The sequence below is a fragment of the Sapajus apella genome, unplaced genomic scaffold, assembly GCF_009761245.1.
Source record: "Sapajus apella isolate SASKATOON/1434 unplaced genomic scaffold, GSC_monkey_1.0 scaffold85, whole genome shotgun sequence".
Lineage (NCBI taxonomy): Eukaryota > Metazoa > Chordata > Mammalia > Primates > Cebidae > Sapajus > Sapajus apella.
The window spans coordinates 6,583,970-6,606,018 of record NW_022437025.1 but is presented as its reverse complement, the minus strand read 5'-3'; the positions used below and the strand labels follow the sequence as shown (position 1 = coordinate 6,606,018).

Genomic DNA, 22,049 nt, shown 5'->3' with positions numbered 1-22,049 from the left:
TCTCCTGGCCTCCAGAACTGTATGGGAACACTTTTTCTGTCATGTTAAGCCATGAAGTTTGAGGTCATTTGTTACAGGGGCCTCAGGGAAACTGACACAAAGTCTCTTCCTGCTCAACCAGCTCATGTAGCAGTTTACATTTCAGTGGATTAAAATCCAAAGCTCTTACTTCTAAATCATATAGCTTGATTTCAGACATGACTGCCACAGCAAAGAATTCGGGTTAAGGACCCTGTTCTGATAGCAGAGAGAAGCAAGCTAAAATCCTACCCACCCCCCAACCCTTGCCATATGACTTTGGGCAAGTTGGGCACCTCTCTGATTCAGCTTCTGTCTCTGTAAAATGTGGACAATAAGAAGACTTTAGAACCAACTCTGTCTAGTTGCTGGGGAGCTTTACAGCAACCATGGAGAGAATCTGGCTCAGCACCTGGCATATTGCAAGCCTGCCACTGGTGTTCGCTGCCACCGTTAATCTCTTAGCCCCTAGGGAACATGAGGCTATTTTATTTTAAAAGACCACTAAAAACTGAAAAAAAAAAAATCATAGAGATGAGAGAAGAAAGGAAATGGTACCCCTAGGTTCCAGACTGAGAGGTTTACCAGTCAAGTGCCACAGTGCTACAGTTGGGATGTGGAATTTCCGTCACTTGCAACCAAAAGAATCCTAATTGACGTAGAGTCAGGAAAGAACAATAAACTCGCCGGAGGTTATCACATCTCTCTTACATGCTAGTTGTGAGCTACGTACTAAATTGTACTTAAGAGCTCTCTGAGGCACTTTCTTTGGAAGGCAAAAAGGTATTTCCATCAGCCGGGATGATCTCCTGGCCCCTCCAATAGGTGCCCGGTGCAGTTTCTCCTAAGCAGCCGCTGAACATGCCCACTGCTCCCCCTGGTGGTGATCCATCAGCATCTACCTCCTTGGGCCAAATCCCAAATCCCAAGTATGGCAGCTTCCAAACGGGTAGGAATGCTGTCCATTCCACAGGAGGAATCTTTAAACATGCTGAAAACACCATTGCCAATGTAGATGCCAACCCGGAAGCAGAAAGAATTATGCAGAAGGAGTTCATTCATTTAATCCACTCAAGCACGTTTTCATTAATTCAACACATACTGAGCTGAGCACTATCCATGGGTGCTGAGAAACGTTAGTGAGAAAAACAGATCAGACTCCCTACTCTGGGAGCTTCTATTCAGCGGGAGGGGGAAGGAGGCAATAAACATAATAAACAAGCAGGCATCATAGTGATTGAAAGTGATTTGTGCTAGGAGGGAAAAAAAATAGCATCAAAGCAAGGGAAATTGGTAGGGATAGTTGAGGATGTTGCAAGGTAACAGCCTGTCCATCACCGGTAAGGGAGGTTTCTCGCCTGTGCCCCTCAGCATCAGCTTCGCTGTGAAGCCCCCACCACTGCCTTCCACTAGCTTGCCACAAAAGGCAGCATCATCTGGAGCAAGATATCTCAAATTCTCCACCTGGTAGAACACCAACCCCCCATTGTCCTGGTAAGTGAGACAAAAGGCTTCTGCTTCAGACACCACTAGAAAATTTCCTAGAAAACATTCTCAAACAGGAGAGATGGCATCTAGAAACGGACGGATGGCCAATGCAGAACACGTTCTGGAGCCAGCAGGAGTCCTGAGACCCGAGAGGTTAAGAGACTGGCCAAGCTCATATGGCAAGCGGCAGGCACACTCACCGTTTACTGGATCACAAGCTGAGTTCTTAGTGATCCTACCTCACTGCCCTCAGGACCCTGAGGAGATCCCCAGCTTCCTAGAACTGCTCACCTTGCGGGACATCCTTCAGCTTCCTTCCTGCATCAATTTCCCCTCCTCCCACACGCTCAGTCTCAGCATATGCAGTAGAAAAGGGGTGAAACCAAGACCACTGCAAGTTCTCAGGGCAGTCCCCCATTGGCTCAAGCCACCCAAGTGTGCCTGTCCTGACAGTAATTGCTTCAGGGATAGATGCACAAGCCAATCAGAACTGATGGCCAGAGAAGGGTGGTGCCAGGATCCTCCTGCTTTTCCTTAGGAATTAAGAAAGGGACCCTGGGATATGTGGAGTAAGAACGCAGGACCTGGCATGGTGGTGGCATCTCCCCAGCACAACATGAGAGCCCACAACCTGGGAATGACACAGCGGGAGGCAGGGCAGAGTCCAATAACCCGGGATCCTGGGTGACATCATTAGGGCACCTGGAGCTGCACCTACAGCAAATCCCATGACTTTAGTTACAAGAGCCAACAGATTCCCATAGCCTAAGCTGGTTTGATATGGGATTTCTGTCACTTGCAACCAAAATAATCTCAATCAACAGCGTTCCAGAAAGAATGACAAACTTGATGTTGGTTATCACTCCTCTCTTAATGCTAGCATGAGTAGGTAATAATTTGTACTTAAGAGACACTCTTGAGTCTTTAAAAGATCCTTAAAGTGGACATCATTTACCCCAAGATACACACAAACTTGAGGTTCATAAAGAGGAATGTGCGAATGCTCTAGTTGGCCTCAGAACCGTGACTCAAACTCAGACTGTCCTCTCCAAGCCCTCACTGTCCCCTCTGCCCTGTAGGAACAGAGCCCAGTCGTTTCTCAGCAGTCAAGTCCACCAGGAAATGCATCTCAGTGAAAACAAGCCCACCGACCCATGACTGATTTGGTGAGCTCCACTTTATTGCAAAGTTTGGGGGAATCAAAGATGAAAGCAGAGGCCAACATCCATTCTAATTCTTGGTACCTGTAATGGGGCGAATAGTATCCCCCAAAATGTTACATCTACCCCAAAAACCAGAATGTGGCCTTACTTGGAAATAAGGCCTTTGCAGAGGAAATGAAGATGCAAATTCAGATGAGATCATACCAGGTGAGGGCGGAGCCTACACCCATGGACTGGCATCCTTAAAAGAAGAGGACAAGACGCAGACACGCAGGGGAGAAGGCATGTGCAGGCAGAGACTGAAGGGGTGCAACTGCAAGTCAAGAAATGCCAAGGACTGCCGGCCACACCGCAAGCTGCAAGAGGCCACAAAAAACTCTCACCCCAGAGCCTTCAAAAGGAGCACAGCCTGGTCGATACCTTGATTTGGGACTTCTGGCCTCCAGAACTGTAGAGGAAATAAATGTCATTATTAAAAGGCTCTGAGCCTGTGGTACTTTGTTACAGCTGCCCCAGGAAACTAACAGAGCACCACACCATGGTTTCTCAGAAGCTGCAGGGCATGCAATAGGGGGCGACATTTCCCAGCCCTCCTTGCAGCAGGCACAGCTGAGTACGCTCTGGCCAGAGAGGTGGAAGTGGAAGTGTGAGGGACTTCTAAAAAGAAAAGCATTCTCAAGTGAAGTCCACACACCCTTCTTCACCCACCTGCCCACTGCCAATCTGGACAAAGATGTGATGGTGTTCCATGGGCATGGGAGACCATGAGGATCAGGGCCACACCTCAGAGCCCCTTCTGAGGGGAAAGCTGGGGGCCTCATGTTGACCAGAACCACCTTAACTAGAGTGTCAGCAGCCCATGTTGACCATAACCACCTTAAACTAGTGTCACTGCCCCATGTTGACCACGGCCACCATAGAGTGTCACCACCCCATGTTGACCATAATCACCTTAAACTAGAGCGTCACTGCCCCATGTTGACTGTGATCACCTTAAGCAAGAGCGTCACTGCCCCATGTTGACTATAGCCACTTTAGAGTGTCACTGCCCCATGTTGACTACAATCACCTTAAGCAAGAGAGTCACCGCCCCATGTTGACCATAACCACCTTAACTAGAGTGTCACTACCCCATACTGACCATGACCACATTAGAGTGTCACCGCCCCATGTTGACCACGACCACCTTAGAGTGTCACTGTCCCATGTTGACCATAACCACCTTAAACTAGAGCGTCACTGCCCCATGTTGACCATGACCACCTTAAACTAGAGCGTGACTGTCCGATATTGACCGTAACCACCTTAGAGTGTCACTGTCCCATGTTGACCATAACCACCTTAAACTAGAGCATCACTGCCCCATGTTGACCACAACCACCTTAAACTAGACTGTCACTATCCCATGTTAACGATGATCACCTTTTCTTCTTTTCTTTTACTAAGAGGCATCCTAATGTGTAGACAAAAGTCTAAAAGCCTTCTTGCACTTCTAATCCAAACCAACTAACAAAGAAATGAAACCAGCAGCCCATCTTCTGAATGTGTTGCCATGGGCAACAGGTTTGCTTAAGGAGTGGCATTTATCAGAGAGGGTGTGGGTGAATAGGAGAAATGGACAATTGTTCTTTTCACTCCTTCTCCTAAGTGGGCCATTTTGGGTGAAAACCATCCACACACTGAGATACCTGAATGGGGGAGACTTTTGTTTGGCATTGAAACGGAAATGGAGCCTTTATGATACTGGATCTCTGGCACATTTTAAATTAAGCTCAATCTGTCTCTTGTGCAAATACACAGGGGAGTTTTCCCCATTTTTCTTCTTTTACAAATACAATTTTCCTATAACAGAGGAACGCATTTTACAGGTATCCTATTATGGAAACTATAAGCTGCTAGATGCTTTAGCTCATTTGCTTGTTTAATTCTAACTTTGGGCAGATGTGGGAATAACCCCATTTTATAGGTGAGGTGCTAGAGACTTGGAGACAGTGACCACCTGTCCCAGGGTCACATGGCAAACAAAGGGGGAGCCCAGAACCACCCAAGTCAGTCTCTCTCCAAAGGCTTCTCTTCCCACCATGTGATGACGTCTCCCCTGAACACTCACACGTGAACACACATGATAGAGAAAAGGGGCTGGAGGCTGTTTCTAAGAACTCAGCATTGGTGTGCTTGCACTGTCTATACATTAGAAATTTTAAACTGACACATCTCTTCTGCCATTCTTGGCACAGTATGGGGTCAAGGCATGAACTGGGGGTTTGCCACCAACTGTGGGACCCAGGCTGTAGCTGGATGAGGACTTTAAAAGGCTGTCTTGTCACCTGCCTCCAGTCCCAAAATCTCTTCCAGCATCTCATCTCCCACAGAGCACCCTCAGCCCCAACTTACACTTCCCCTTGCAGGGACACTCAATACCTCCCCAGGATGCTCTCAGTTCTAAGAACCTTGGGAATCTCAGAGTCTTTCAGATAATGAGGGTGGGGAATAAATGAATATATCCTCAAATCATCAGGACTTTTTAAGAGAGTACTCCCTTCTTCCCCAGAAATGCCCTCAGTGCCTTTCATGAGGTGTCCTGCCTCCTCCCTCCCAGTCATCCTCACCTGAAGAGCAGCTCCAGGTGTGGTGGAATCCCAGCCAGTCCACGACCTGCATGCAGAGGAGCCCTGTACTGTCAGTGAAGGAGGACCAGTGTGGGTACAGGCACTTCTGCTCTCTAAAGTCATTCACTTTCCCCAATCTCCTTCCTGTACTACAAAATGAGACACTGGGCAAAGAACCATTTCCTGCCAATGGACCTGTGTACCAACGCCGGAGAGGTCACCCAAGCGCACCCCCCGCCCTTGCCCGGCAGGGCAGACTCCACTCCCCATGGCCACACCCCCTTCCTGCTCCTCTGGGGATGCACGGAGCTTGGCAGAGGTGGGTTTCAAGACATTGAGAGAACATTATTTATTCTGCCCAGCTATGAAGTCTATAGGAAGAAAAGACAGAATAGAAGCAAAATACCCTTCACCGTTACTCTGCCATTGAAGCTCTCAGTGCACACCATGGTGAGGTCTGCAGGGAAGCATGGCCCCTTCTGAGAGGGTCCTTGACTCCAAGTCATCAGAAGGCAGAGAATAGAAAACCTTTTCAGTGTTCGTGCAGACCCACTGTATTGGTGATCATCACATGCATAGGAGATAGAAGCAGAAATGCATTCCTGGGAATCATTCCCCCAGATTCAGTGCAGGGGCCTCGATTCTACCTGCGATGCTTCATCTGCTGTGTGGTAGGCACACAGTGTTCGTGATCTCATTGCTCCTCCTTTTGCCAAAAATATTTCACACTTTTAAAACTTTCATTAAAAGGAAGAAAATAAAGTCTCCAGTACTTGACAACAAGATTCCACTATATTTTCATTTTGTATTTTACTGGGAATCCAAGTATCAGATATCACCATGACTACTTTAGAGATATGGTCAAAATGATCACATCACGCCCCTATTACTTCCAAACTTTTACCAGTGTTTCTCCCTCTGCATGGGATCACCTAACGAACCCCTATGCATCCTTCAAAACCCAGCCCAGACCTCACTTTCTCTGTGACATGACTCCTGCATCTACCCACAGAAGAGGCCACATCCTCTTCTTTGTTGCTGCCTCTTTGGCTTGTATGGTCCCGTGACTGACTTGCCCTGCCCACGCTAGAATCATCTGCTCACACTCCTGTTAACTGTAAGCTCTTCGCTGACTGGAACTATGTCTTATTTTTCTCTATAACTCAATAAGTAAGTATTCAATCGAGAGGGAACTGTCCTCCTACTCGGAGCTCTGTGTGTTCTAGGGCCGTTCTGATTGACAGCAAATTCCATTGCCGTGGATATGAGAAACACTGTCCAGCTCCCATTAAACTGATTGCTTACTATTCACAGGCAGCAACTGGCAGCAAGTGCAGGTCATGCGCTGCTGCTTCCAAGGCAGATAACCCACCCAATGAGCTGTCCCAGAAAGACAGCTTCAGAAACAATTACTCAAATTCTTATGCAAAACAGTCGCCTCATAAAGGTCAGCAGTCTCTTAAACACAGGGTCCTAAACCAGACAACTCCTGTATTACAAAGAATGATGGCCATCTGTACAGGGAGGTGTGGCTGCCATGCCCTGAAAAGTATCTTGTCTCCAGAGGGGAATGATGCTTACTTGGGAAAAGGTCACTTTCCTCAAAGGAGCCAGGTTTGCAGGTTGTGGAAATCGGTGGGGGGACACGTCCTGGCCCGGTGCCTCCACCCGCCACCATTCAATGTTTCTAGTCAACCTATGGGCAGGGCTCCAGAATCCCACCCACTCAGGGAGGCTGCATCTTCCCCCCTTTCCGCTGCCCAAGCTGGGCCAGGCAGTCCCCAGATGTCCTGCCCTTTACCTCCCAAGCTGAGATCACATGGGAGAGGGTGTCACCTGTCACCACTGTAGATTGCAGGCTCCCTGCAGATGGCCATGCAGGTTTTGGCCACAGCACCACCCCCCCAACTCCCCTGAAGACTAGCCCAGCAGGCATCTATCCAGGGAACATGCATCGAACACATGCCACTCTCAGTTCATGAGTTTTAAAAACAATCATTATGGTTTTATCAAAGCATAAAATAAAATCTCAAACAATCTGTGCTAGCTCTGGGTCTAGCTCACAGCAGGTGCTCACCAAATGGAGTGCCCGGAAAATATATAGCCTCTCTTCCATGGTTTTCTGGCAAAAAAAAAGGAAAGAAAACAGTCTCCTTTATCTCACAGATGCCTCAAGCTGGATGTGAAAGGGCCACAGAGAAGGCCAGAAATGAGCCACTCCTACCCAACCAACAGGAAGAATCACACTGAGAATACAGCTGGGCCCCAGTGAAGGGGCTCAGCAGACAGTCCTGGGAGTAAACAGGCACCCAGCCTAGGATGGCCCATGGGCCCCCCTTCTCCTAGGTGATATCCTAGGGCCCAAGGCCTTAAGCCATGCCTTGATTCCTCCCACCTTGTCAAACTATTTCCCAACAATGGCACTCTTTTAAAAATAAAGCTTTAAACCTTATTAGGAAAGGAATGCAGATCCATTATAGAAAATGAAAAATACAGCCAGACGCGGTGGCTCATGCCTGTAATCCCAGCAATTTGGGAGGCAGAGGTGGGAAGTTTGCTTAAGCTCAGGAGTTCAAGACCAGCCCGGAGAAACTTTGTCTCTACAAAAAAATAGAAAAAATTTGCTGGGCGTGGTGGTCCTGGCTATTCAGGAGACTGAGGTGGGAGGATTGCTTGAGCCCAGAAGGTTGAGGCCACAGTGAGCTCTGATTGCACCTCTGCACTCTGGCCTGAGCAACAGAGCAAGACCCTGTCAAAAAAAAAGATAGAAAGAAAAAAAGGAAGAAGGAGGGAAGGGAGGCAGGGTAGGAAGGAAGGAGGAAAGGAGGGAGGGTGGAAGGGAAGTGGGGGGAGGGAGTGAAAGAAAAGAAAGAAGGAAATGAAAGAAAGAAGAAGCTAAGGAAGGAAGAGGGGAAGAAAAGAAAGAAGAAAGAAAATGAGGGAGGGAGGGAAAGAAAAGGAAAGAAAAAGAAGGAATGAAGGAAGGAAGAAGGGAAGGAAAGAAGGAAGAAAGGAAGGAAAAAGGGAAAGAAAGAAGGAAGATAAGAAGGAAGGGGAGAGAGAGACCAAGAGAAAGAAAGGAAGAAAGGAAAGAAAGAAGAAAGGAAGGAAGGAAAATTAAAAATACAACGAAGAATAGAGAAGGAAACAGAAACCCCCATGATGTCAGCATCCAGAGGCAGCCCCTGCCAGCCTGTCACCAGCTTCCCCTCCTTCTACATCTGCAAGACAGAGTACTGTGTTTGCAGCCATGCATCCTGTTTTTTCAGTTTTAACCTTCTGTGTTCACATTCCCAAGTCCCTCTAGCTTGACATAAATGCCTGAGTCATTTCCTGACTCAGAAATTCGAGGCATCAAATGAGGATGCAATAGACCATTGGCAGAACACAAATGGCACCATCTGATCTGTACATAAGATTTTGTGCATGCTTTTGTACATTTCCTTCGGTAGACTCCTAGAAGTGGAATTAGCACACTAAAGGGCAGGAGCATGCATAAAGCTGCTGTCTGCACAGAGGCAGGGGCACTACAGAGGCTCTGGGCTTTCACAGCGAACAAGACGGACTCAGTCCCTGTCCTTATAGAACTTGGATCCTAGTGGGGGAACCACGCAAGAAACAATCAGAGACAGCTAAAAATACCAGAGGAGAAGTGCTGTGGCAAGGATGGGAAAAGGTGGCAGTAACTGAGTGACTTGGGGCTGGTCTAGATGACGCTCAGGCAGGCCTCCCTGCACAGGGGACACTGAGGTGGGAGGCACTCAGTGAGAAAGAACCAGCCATGCAAAGATCGGGGGCAGAGCACCCTTGGCTGAGGACACGGGGACCTGTGCAAAGGCCCTGAAGCTGAGAACAACCTGCCGTCTTCTCTTTTGATGCTTGAATTATACACCACCTTAAAAAAAATCCTGGCTAATTTGATTGGGAATGATAGCATACTGCTATTTTAATTTGCATTTCATGACTGGTGAGGTTGAACTCATCTTTACATTTAATAAGCATTACTTTTCTTCTTTGTGAACTGTGTATCCCATTCCTTGACTAATTATAGATTCCCATTGTTTCTCTTGTAAACTTGATAAACTTTTAATACACTGAGGATATTAACTCTCTGCCACATTGTTTAAAGCCCTTCCCAAGCTATGTCTTCACTCTCCATTTTTCTAAAGGACTGAATGCCATCTGTGCATAAAATACTCTGGTGGGGAAATAGGGTAGAATAATATTTGTCATTATCATTATAACAAATTCACTTTCAGATCCCATTGAACATTGCTTTAATCCTGTATCATTCAGAGTTGAGTTTTTAAAGAGGATCAATGGCCTGGGACTGAGTATAAGATTCCCACTTAACTTCTACCCTCTAAAATGGGAGTATGGGTCCCTTATTCGAAATGCTTGGGACCAGAAATGTTTCAGATTTGAGGATTTTTGGATTTTGGAATATTTGCATATACATGATGAAATATCTTGATGATGAGACGAATTCTAAACATGAAATTCATTTATGTTGCACATACACCTTATACATATAGCAGAAAGGTAATTTTTATACAATATTTTAAATAATTTTGTGCATAAAACAAAAGTCCACGTACATTGAAACCAGAAAGCAAAGGTTTCACTGTCACAGCCACTCAAGTGGACAGTCTGGGGTTGTTTGGTATTACCATCATTCCTGACTATGAATTTATTTATTTATTTATTTATTTAGCCATCCTGGTTCCTGGGCAGTGTTGTTTCACTATGTGTTTTTCTTCCTCTTATAAATATGCTCTTTTTAAGTGCAAATACAAGATCCACCATTAAACTTTAATCAATCCTATTTAAATTTCCAATTTTTCTTATTTTAAACATTTTGGAGTTTAATTTATATATCATGAACCTCACCCATTTTTAGTAAGTTTGCTGAGTTGTGGAACCATCATTATAATCTGTCTTAGAACACATTCCTCACCCAGTAAGATCCCTCATATTCATTTACAGCCAATCTCCATTCCAACTAGTTCCCCCCAGCCACTAACCTACTCTCTGTGTCTGTAGATATGGCTATTCTGAATATTTCATATAAATGGAAGCATGCAATATGAGGTCTTTTGTGGCTAGCTCCTATCATTTAGCATAATGTTTCTGACATCCAGAAATGTTATTGATATTGTAGTATATATCAATATTTCATACCTTCTTATTGTTGAATCACATTGTGTTATACAGATATGCCACGTTTATCCACTCACCAACTGATGAACATTTGGGCTTTTCCCGTTTGTTGACTACTAAAATGCTGCTATGAGCATTCATGTACAAGTTTTTATGTACATATGTCTTTTCACTGCTCTTGGGTAGATCCTCAGGGGTAGAATTACAGGGTTCGTAAGTGTACTTATGTTTGACTTTTTAAGAAACTACCAAACCATTTATCAGTGGCTATACCATTTTACAGTCCTACCAGAATGGCAGTACCCATTCCTCCACATGCTAGCCAACATTTACTATTGTCTGGGGTTTTCTTAGTCATTCTAGCGGATGAGAGTTTATATCTAGTTGTAATTGTACTGTGGTTCTCTGATGATCAATGACGTTGAACACTTTTTCACATATTTGTTAGTCTTTTAATTTTCCTGTTTTTGAAATATTCTTTTAAGTTTTTGCCCATTTTTAATTGAGTTATTTTTCACATTGTTTTATAGTTGTTTTTATAATCTGCACAAAAGCTCTTCGTGGTATAGGTACTGAAAGTCTCTTCTCCCATTCTGTAATTTGCCTCGTCTCTCTTTTATTGTTGCCTTTTCATGTCCCATGTACAGCTCTCTCTGAATAGTATATTTATGTAAACAGTGTATTGTGTCCTGCTTACGAAATATTTACCATGTCCCAAGATCATGAAAATAGTCTGTTTTCTACTAGTAGCTTTATTATTTTACTTTTTACATGTAGGTTTATGGACCACTTTGAATTAATCTTTGTGGATAGTAAGATACAGACTTCATACTATATATGTGTGTGTGTGTGTGTGTATATATATATATATATATACACAAACACACACACACACACACATATATACACGCACATATATAGTGTATGTACATATATACACGTACACATTATATAGTGTGTATATATGTATATGTACATTCTATAGTGTGTATGTGTCTAGATATACACACATACACACTATATATATGTAAGTGTGTATATATGTGTGTGTATATATAGACACAAAACACTATATATATAGTATGTTTTTGCACATACCATGTAGATGTACTTTTGGACTCTTGTGTTCCACTGACCTGTCTCTCTAACCTTCAGCCTTACTGTCTTGATTACAGTAGCTTTGTAATAAAGTTTGTTATAGGTTACATGAGACCTCCAATTTTTTTCTTCTTCAATACTGCCATTCCACAACTTTTCAATTTTTACATCAAATTTAGAATCTGCTTGCCAATGTCTGCATTTAAAAAATCTGCTGGGGACCAGACTCAGTGGCTCACATCTGTAATCCTAGCACTTTGGGAGGCCAAGGCAGGTGGATCACTTGAGATCAGGAGTTTGAGACCAGTCTGGCCAAGACGTAGAAAATGAAATCTATTACAAATACAAAAAAAAAAAAAAATAGCCAGGCATGGTGGTGGGTATCTGTAATCCCAGCACTCCAGCCTAGGCAACAGAGCAAGACTCTGTTTAAAAAAAAAAAAAAAAAAAAAAAGTCTGCTGAGATTTTGGTAAGAGATAGCACTGAATCTGTAGATCAATCATGGAAAAACTGATATCTCTACTAAGTTTTCTAATCGATCAAAATGGTATCCCTTTCCATTGATTTAGATCTCCTTAAATTTTTCTCAGCAATGTTTTATAGTTTTCAAGGGAGACATCTTACACAACTTACATTAGATTTATTCCTAGGTATTTGAATTTTTTGGTGCTCTACTGTAAATGATATTTTTTTAAATTTCATTTTCTACTTGTTCACTGCTAACATATTGAAACAATTTATTTTTGTGTATGTACCTTTTATATATAGACATTGATAAATTCACTTATTAATTCTAATAGTTTGTAGGGTCATGACATGTTCTGAATACATCCCACAAAAATTCATATGTTGAAACTTATCACCAATATGATAGTACTAAGAGTTAGGGCCTTTAAGAGGTGATTAATTCACGAGGGCAAAGCCTTTATGAAGGAGGTTAGTGACCTTATAAGAGAAATATGAGCTGCCTGCCTCTCTTCTGTCATTCCATTCCTTCTGCCATGTGAGGACATGGCATTCAAGGTACCATCTGAGAAGCAGAAACTGGGCTCTTGCCAGATACTGAACTTGCCAGTGGCTGGATCTTGGACTTCCCAACGTTCAGAATGATAAAAAATAAATTCCTATTACATACTAATTACCCACTCTGTGTTATTTTGCTATAGCAACAGTAATTAACTAAAACAGGTCTCTTAGATTTTCTACATCACAACCATAACACCGCAAAGAATGAGCTTTCCTTTTTTTCTCCATCTTTAGAACTTTTATTTTATTGCCTTTTGTATTTGACATCCCGGCCAGTGCTATGTTGAATAGAAGTGGTAATAGTGAACATTTTCTTTGACCTTGAACTTGGGTGGGAAATGTTCAATATTTTATCATTATGTATATTGCTTGTAATAGATTTTTGATAGAACCATTTATCATATTAGAGAAATTCCATTCTATTCCTGGTTTTCTGAGAGTTTATATTATGAAGGTGAATTTTATCAACAGATTTTTCTGCATCTATTAAGATGACCATACGGGTTTTTTCTCTTTTATCCTATTATTATGTTGAATTATATTCACCGATTTTAGAATATTAAGCCAATCTTTGTATTCTCAGAATAAACACAGCTGGGTTATGACTTATTAGTCTTTCTATATATTTCTGGATTTGATATGTTAATATCTTGCTCGTATTCTTGTATCTATGTTCATAACAGGTAATCCAAAAGTTGCCTTATCTTGTAATGTTACTGGTTTTGAAATCAGAGTTACACTGGCTTCATGAGTTAGTCAAAATATGTTTCTATTTCTCTATTTTCTGAAAGAGTTTGGCTAGAATTAGTTTTATTTCTTCCTTAAATACTTAAAAGAATTTACTTGTGAAGCCATCTAGGTCTGGGCCTTTCTTCATAGGAAAAGCTATAGGACTACTGAGAATTTTCTATGTAGTGTCAGTTTTGGTACATTGTGCTTATTCAGGGAATGTGTTCATTTTATCGAGGTTTCAAGTTTATGGGCATATGCTGTTTCCAGTGGTCTTATTGTCTGTAGGAGCTGTGGTATTTCCCCCTTTACATTTTTGATATTGGTAACTTACTGTCTCTGTTTTGCTTTATCAATATTGCTAAATGTTTGCCAATTCATAAATTTTAATTAACTCTTGAATTTGTTGATTTTCTTTATTGATTTTATTTCAGTGTTTCTTGCTGTTTAAAATTTCCCTCCTTCTACTCTCTGGAGTTTAATTTGCTGTTTTCTTTTTTGAGATGGAAGCTTGGATGCTTCATTTTCAGCATTTCTTCTTTTTGTCTAAAACATGTTTTGCTCTAAGGACTAATTACAACCCACAAAGTTTGAAATGTCGTCTATTTTGACAGAAGTACGTCATGTCCACAGTATTCTACAGTTGTGGAATTGAGTGCTCTGTCAGGTAAGTTCACGCTGGTTAATTGTGTTGGTGAAATCTTGCATATCTTTATTCATTTTTTTGTCTGTGTTCTACTGCTTGCTGACAGAAGTGTGTTTGTCCCCAACTATGACTGTGGATTTGTCTACTTCTTTTAGTTTTGATAGTTTTTTCTTTTATACATTTGGAGGTTTTGTTTATTGAATGCATTCCCACTGAACTGACCCTTTATTATTAAGTACTGTCCCTTTGTGTCTTTAGTATCACTTCTTGCCTTAGAGCCATTAACACAGCCAGACCAACTGCGCCTTGGGGAAGTGTTTGTACAATGTATCTCTCCCCATCCTCTTATGCTCAATGTCACCATGTCCTCATAATTAAGATGTCTCTCTTGTAAATATCACTGTTATTGTTTGATCCAGTCTGAAAATCTCAGCTTACTTTACTTCTTAGCCTCCTGCCCCACACAGCTCCAAAGTGTGACAAATGCCCTGAGGGGCAGACTCCTCATGTGTTTCTGGCTGGCCCCCTCCCTTTGTCTCCTACGTCCAGTGAGGGCATGGGAGCTGTACTCTGCCTTTCCAGCTGGGCTCACCGGCCTCCCCCATCACTCCAGAACTCAGGCAGGTTTCCTGTGCAGCAAGCTGGCCTAGGCGGGGCTCCTCTGGTTTCCATTGTTTAATGCCCACCCTGAGATGGCAAAAAGTCCTACTCGTCTCTCCTAGGACATCCAATCTTCAGCCCACACCCAGAATCCACAGATGCCCCCAGAGAAGAAAGCAGGTGGCAACTCAGGCCACCTAGGCAGGGCTCTTTCCCCTTCCCTTTGAAATTTTAGCTCTTCCACACTCCGCAGATCTCCAGTACCTTTCCAAACAGGACTATTTGCAATTTATGTTTTTCCCTTGTTGTTGCAGCCAATTGGCCGGCCTCTTACCTGGAAGGTGGAAATCTGCTCCTGGCTGATGAAGTAAATGAATCAATAAATGCCCGGCACTTAGATTTGCGATCACGATGCATTCGCAACAACCCTGGCTAGTCTCCACTAAGCTCCTTTGACAAATGGGGAAACTGTTATTTGAGCTGTTTCCCTTCAGCCCCAAAGCCTCCTTATCACACCCAAGACTGCAGGGACGTAGCTGGGGGCCCAGTGGTTTGAACAATGCCTGGGGCCGAGCAGGTCCTCGGAGTTGCGCATTTCCCCCACGCGTGCAGGGAGGGAAGGCTGCGAGCTCGGGCGCTGGCTGGGGAGGGGGCGGCACATACCAGCCTTCGGATGTCGCGCTCGCACTCGCGCTTGATGCGGTGCACCTCGTCTTGGTGCGCCTGGTAGGCGGCGCGCAGGTCGGCTGCCTTGGTCTTGTCGGCCTGCATGCAGTTGCTGAGCGCCTCCTCCGCCTGCTTGCGCGCGGCCTTGAGCTCCAGGATCTCCTGCTGCAGCCGCAGGCGCTCTCCATCGAAGGCCCTGCGCGCCTCCTCGCGCGCCTCGGTCAGCAGCGCGGTCTTGACCTTGTCTGCCGCGCCGTCGCGCAGCACATTCAGCGTGGCCTGCAGCCGCTGCAGCTCACCCTCCTTGATCTTGGCCGTGCGCGCCGCCTCCTGCTCGTGCTGCCTGATGAGCCCCTCGCGCAGCGCCTGCAGCTCCTTGGTCTTCTCCTCGTGCAGCTTGGCCTTGAGCTCGGAAATGTAGGCCGTGTGCCGCCGCTGCTCCTGCTCGCGCTCCAGCTTCGCCTCCTGCAGCCGCTCGCGCAGTTTGCCCACCTGCAGCCAGAGCGGCGAGAGAGCCAGTCAGGATCAGGGTCAGGGTCACACCTGGGAGAGCTGGCCATAGCCTCCCCGTGCCCCAGAGACCCACCTGGGCCCACGTTCCCAAGGATTCCCTCTTCCACAATGCCCTGCAGGCCTCACCGTCCTGCCAGCGCCACCTAGAATCTCTCCTGCTAGTTTCCTGAGGTTTTCCCTGGGGGGTGGAAACCCTCTGAAGATGTTGGAAGGCATTCAAGCCTTTGACATCTGTTCCAGGTCGCAGATATATAAAGAAGGACAATTGCTAAATCACAGAACGCACCCTGCAGAAACCATCACCAAGACCCAAAAGATTTTAAACCAGAAATGCATATCCAGGGCCCCATGCATGGACTCTGGAGTTGGACAAGACAGACCAGGCTTCTATGTCTTGGGGGGGGGGGCAGTGGGTGGGGGCACCATTCTTGTTGAGCAGGGTCCTGAGATGGGCTGGGGACACCAATGCATCACCCACATTGCCACATTAACCTTTCACAGTCTTGGGAAGGAGGTAGCGCTCTCTCTCTCTCTCCCCCCTCACCCCCACTTCTGTTTTATCATGAGGCAACCAAGGCTCAGAGATGGTCTGGGTCCCTGCCTGGGGTGAGGGATGAGGGTCCTGCTACTGGCAGGCAACCCACCCCGCCTTGAGCCTAACCATTTTTTCAGCAATTCAAAACGTTACTTATAAAATGTCCCAAGGGAGTGTGTTCTTAAAACACTTCAAAACGCTTTCTTTAACCTTTTTGTTTCAAATATCACTCAACACATTCCACAGGAATGCTTGTCAAGCTGCTGTTTCCTGAATTCTGTCGTCTCTGAAGACCTGAAATGAATTGCCTCTGATGGACAAGCTGCTTCCAGGGAAAATGGCAACGTGTTCCCCCAGACCACTCTGTAGCTAGCATAGTAACATGTTAACATGAACGTTAGGTGAGAAGTTTTCCAATGACCCCTGAGTATCAGTAAATCCTTACTTACAGCAACAGGGAGAGAAGCAAAGAAAACCAACTCAGGCAAACACACAAGACCAACATCTCCTTTCACCAGACACAGTCATGGGAAGGAAGCCAGGCGACCAGTCCACTCTCTGCCCACCTTACCCTGGTGGCAGCAATCAGCATCTTTTCCTGGTGGATTTAGTAGCAGCAAGCATTTAACATTAAGCATTTAACACAATTGTCCCAGTTATAGACAAAATGTTTCTGACTGTTCCCCCTCCTGTGAGGCAACACTGTCTTAAGTCCCTGGTCAATTCCAACAGCCTTCTGGGGTCAGCAGGGTCAGAGCCAGTGAGATCCTGATCTGCTTTGACGAGCTGTGTTTCCTGCGGCAAATATCTCTACCTCTGTGGTGGCTGATGTTGTGGGTCAACTTTGCTGGGCACAGTGCCCAGTCGTTCGGTCAAACACCAGTCCAGGTGTGGCCGTGAAGGTATATTTTAGAAAAGACGAATATTCACATCAGTGGCTCAGGGTGAAGCCCAGTGCCTTCCACAATGTAGGTGGGCGTCATCCAATCAGCTGAAGGCTCTAAGAGAAAGACTGAGGTCCCCTGAGGGAGAAGGAACTCTGCCCCCAGACTGCTCCGAAACTCGAGGCTGCAAGATCAGCCCTTGCCCGAATCTCCAGCCTGTTGGTCTGCCCTACACATTTCTGATTTGCCAGCCCCACAACTGCATAAGCCAATTCCTTAAAACTAACAACCTCTCACACTGTGAGTGTATGTGTGTGTGTGTGTATCTGTGTGTGTCAACCTATTGGTTCTATTTCTTTGAAGAACCCTGGCTACACAATCTTCCCGAGCTCCAGTTTCCTCTAGTAGGAAACAGGGATGTCAATAGTGGCCCCTCAAAGGCCCGTTGGGAGGAGGAAGATGAGGCGACTGTGCGTGGATGAATGGAAGTCTGTTATTGTGGTTCTGACTTTGCACGTCGGGTGTGGGCAGCCCTCGAGAGACAGTCACAGGCGGAAAGGGAGTGAAGAACATGGAAGGCTGGGCAGAGGCCTATGCAGGGCAGCCCAGGGGGTCTACAGGATGCTTCCTGGGAGGGGCAGAGGTGCTGCTGAGGCTGGTGATGCAAGTGTGTAGGGCCGGCATGGTGACAGAGAGGCAGGGGCCTGGGGACACGGCCCTGCCTGATCCCACCAGCTCTGCCCAAAGCTGCTGAGGGCCAAGCCCAGTGACATGACCTATGTGACAGAGGGAGCAGAGTGAGGCTGGGGTGGCCCCTGATGTGCATGGAGCACTCCCCTCAAGCACTCCATCCAGCTGAGCAGGCCAAAAAAAGCCCCAAGCACTTTACCCCCAGGTGCCTCCAAGCTATTCCCCAAGTGAGAGGCACCCAAGCCAACTGCTCCTCAGCACGTGGACTCTACATACAGCCACAGCACAAAGGCTGAGAGAGGGAGCATGCCCTAGGGGCAGAGTGGCTGGCATGAATTTATCTGAACCACCAGCACCACCCTCACTTGCCACTCCCACTCAGAGAGTGAGTCAGACTCGTCTCTTTCTATCCCCATCCTCATTCAATCTGGCATGGCTGGGTCTCCATGTCCAGGCCTGGCCACTTCCCCACTTTGTCCTTGCCTAAGCCACCTGCAGTAACCCTCCCCACCACACCCTCCATGCTCAAGGCCCTCTAACCACATGGGTACACGTTAACTACTCTGAAACCATCATACATATATAGTGTTGAACAAAGTGGGTGGCAGATGGGAAGCCAGGTTTCCAACCTGGAGTGACAGCTTGCAGACAAGCATGAGGAGGCCGAAGTGATCCATGTGGCAGTGGCTTAGTATCAGGGACATCTGTAAGAACTCATGTTTAACTTTGTATGGATATAGATGTCACAGGTATGTGTACATATGCAGGTCGGTATACACATATATTTCCTTGTTCTGGCTGCTGAGAGGGCCTAGAAGCAATGACACCCCAGCAGCAATGAGCACGCCTGGTGCTCAGATCTTGGTTGCTAACGCCATTCTCCAATAAAAGGAACCAGGACTCCATAGAAAAATTGCTGGGGCTAGGGCTGCGGTATGTACTATACAGATGAGCCTGGGGCATCTTATAATGCCAGAAAGTAAGGAAATGCTCCAAGAAAAAAAAAAAAAAATACAAAACTGCCTCTGTAAAGCCTTGGGTTCTGCTTCCCCATGCACCATTTTCTAATGCAATGTGCCCAGGGCTGCTATATTGCTGGTTTCCTGTGAGCCTCTGTACCCATCTGGCTTGAAGGCAGGGGCTGTTTCTGAATTACTTCTAAACACTTCTCACTCATCCCAGGCACAGAGCACGTGTGCAGGGGGCTCACTGATGAATAAACAGACACATTTACCACCCTCCCTCATCCTACAGGGTTCAACAGGGATGCTTTGCTAAAATGCCAGCACTTTAAATGGGACATTGATGGCAATTATGAGATCATATCAAAGTAACACGTCAATGCTTTGCAGTAACACTGCAAAGTTTGCATGTATGCTTTTTGTATCAGTCAATAAGCACATTCCTGAATTCTCAGAGAATTGAAATTCTCCCCCCAGCCAGATGGGTAAAGCCAACCTGAAGGAGCCACCGGGATGGCTGGATTGAGAAAATAAGTAGCCAGGGTACATCCAAGTCGAAATTGCCACATGTCCCAGAGGCATGGAGGCAGCCTGGTAATGGGGAGGCCCAGCCTGGGGTCTCCGTGGGCCTGGCTTTCAACCCATCACTACCACCTAATGTGCTGGTCTCGTGTGTGTGGCTAAACTGTGTCCCCCTGAAATTCATATGTTGAAGTGCTAACCCCCAGGACCTCAAGATTAGTTGTGTTTGGAGACAGATCCTAATAAGGTCATTAGGGTGGGCCCTAATCCAATTTGCCTGGATTAGGCAATCTTTAGTAGAAGAAGCAATACAGACATGGATACACACAGAGGATAAAGCCCTGCAAAGACGCAGGGAGGAGGCAGCCGTCTCCAAACCAAAGAGAGAGGCTTCAGAAGGAGCCAGTCCTAACACCTGGATCTGTGGCTGCTAGCCTCCAGGACTGTGAGACAGCAAACATCTGTTGTTTAAGCCGCTCCATCTGTGGGAATTGGTTATGGCAGCCCTGGCAAGCTAACATACCTGGGCAAGTCCCTGCCCTCTCCAAACCTTAGCTTGTTCATCTGTAACATGGGGGAAGGCACATCTGACCTCTCAGGTCACTGCCAGGGTCATGACACCCTCTAAAGCACCTGGTGCTATCTGCACAGTAGTCATGTAAATGTCACCCTAATGGTCATGTGAGAGTATAACAGGCAGCCTCGGGCCCTGTGTGTGACTGTCTCATTCATTCCTCAAACAAATCAGAAGGCAGACACATTAGAGGTCCCATCTACAGATGGGAAAACTGAGACAGGGGGTTACACAGCTTATAAGACCTCCAGGCAGGGTTGGTGGTGGAGACAGGATGGAGCCCAGGCAGTGTGGTGTGAGTGAGCAGCTTTCCCTGTTACCACAGATGCTGTTGCTACCTCCAGATACAGGCTCCCAGCCCCTGCAGCCCCAGCCATTCAGCCCCAGCCCTGGAGGTGACCTGGCCTCTCGACCTAGCTAAAGGGTGAACAGGTTGGATGCACTCCATGGCTAAAACAGGCTGGATGCACTCAACCTGGAATCTTGAACACCTAGGGATGGAGACAGGTGCATCTATCATCAAGTTCCAGAAGCCGAGGCTCCCGGTCCAGAACTCAGCCTCTGCTCTGTGTGGCCATCCTGAGCTGAGGTTGGAGCCAGAGCCCAGGCCCCAGCCCTATCCCCACCTGGGAGCTGGATCTGGCCCATCACCCCATTGAAGGCCTGAGTCCCAGCTCAACAAGACAGAGACGCCTGCTGCAATCCCCCAAGCAGCCTCCACCCATCGCTCCAGGTGCTACAGCAGGAGCTGGAGGGCACCTTCAGGGCTTCAGGTAGACCCTCAACTGCTCAAGCCATCTAGGAGCAAGCCTGCGTCTCCATCCCCTTTCTGTCCGCAGCCTGGCTGGTGGCTCCTCTCTGGAATCACAGAACCCTGGGCTTGTTCTGCCCTCAAGCCCACCCAAGTCAGAACCAGGCCACCAAACAGGACTGCAGCTGAGCCTGGGCACCAGATGTTGACTGGGCTTTTTATTGTATCCATTAACCAGATCCTCATGACCATCTTAAACCAGGCAGCCATTATTACACCATAATAGCTGGTGTCAGATGAGAAGACAGAGGTTTCAGAGACTTTTAATCACCTGGCCAAGATCATGAGACCAGTTAAGGGACAAGCTGAGGCTTGAAGCCAGGTCTGCCTAGAAAGCCTGTGCCCCTCCCCTCTGTGACAGCCTGTGCTTTAATTAGACTCCCAGCATCCAAACAGGCACTGTCCTGACCAGCTCCTGACCAGCTCAAATCTGCCCTAGGAGAGAGGAAAGTAGCTCATGTGCAGGGCCAGCTCTGCTCCGAGCTTTTTACCTAGTAGAGTCCTGAGTCCAGACCACAGCCCCATCGTGTCTGAAAAAGCACGTACAAGGCTTACAAGACCACAAGGCAGCATAGATCAAAAATAAAATTCGAAGCCTCCTGACCATCTGAACGGACAGATCCCTCCCTTTGGCCAAGAGCATTCCAAAGCTAACCTGAAAAACTAGTTCAGGCCATGATGGGAAGGGGGGAAGTCAGACATGCCTCACTGTGCCCTCCTTCCTTGTGGAATTTAGGAAAAGCTGGTACTGTCATGACCCTGCTGAATTAAACTAGACGTAACCTGAGGATGCCTTCATGCATGAGTTCCCATATAATGAACTGCAACCTAACTTAGCAGGCAAACTAACTGAAAGCCTGACTTAGGAGCATTTTTAAACAAACAGCCAAGGCTCAGCCAATCACAGCAGCTGAGCATCAGTAAACCACAGGTGACCCGTGTATCGAGGATCAAGCTGTAACCAATCGAGTGGCCTCAGCACCTCTTCTGTTTTCTGTCCCCATAATGACTGCCATATGACCACATGCAGGTTCCTCTGAACCTGTTATGTTCTGGGGACTGCCCCATCCTCCAATCGTTCTTTACTCAAACTCTGCTAAACTAAATTTGTCAAACATTTTTCTTTTAACATCCCCCATCTTGCAGGTAACAGAAATCAAAGCATGGGGTGTTCAGCGGCTTGTCCAAGGTCACAGCAAGTACTGGTGGGGTCAGGACTCCTGCTCAGCAGTGTCTGTACTGCAAAGGGACAGGCCGCAGGCCAGTGAGGTGAAGTGCCCACCCTCGGCACTGGAACAGGCTCTCCACACAGGCCCCAGGGACAACAGTACTCAGCTGCTGCTGAGCTGGCACC

The 22,049-nt window shown here is 46.4% G+C and overlaps 1 protein-coding gene and 1 long non-coding RNA gene across 3 annotated transcripts in view; one reads left to right on the top strand and one right to left on the bottom strand.

Annotated features, from left to right (window-relative positions):
- Nucleotides 1–22,049, bottom strand: part of JAKMIP1 (janus kinase and microtubule interacting protein 1) — a 174,640-nt gene that overhangs the window by 62,280 nt on the left and 90,311 nt on the right. For both annotated transcript variants that reach the window (XM_032254158.1, XM_032254157.1), the window contains exon 3: nt 15,202–15,696. In XM_032254158.1, coding sequence (XP_032110049.1) covers nt 15,202–15,696 — 495 coding nt within the window. The remainder of the gene's footprint in view (nt 1–15,201; nt 15,697–22,049) is intronic.
- Nucleotides 1,130–22,049, top strand: LOC116534057. The gene is made up of 3 exons (XR_004261570.1): nt 1,130–1,141; nt 16,949–16,956; nt 21,949–22,049. It is a non-coding gene; the product is annotated as an uncharacterized LOC116534057 (long non-coding RNA).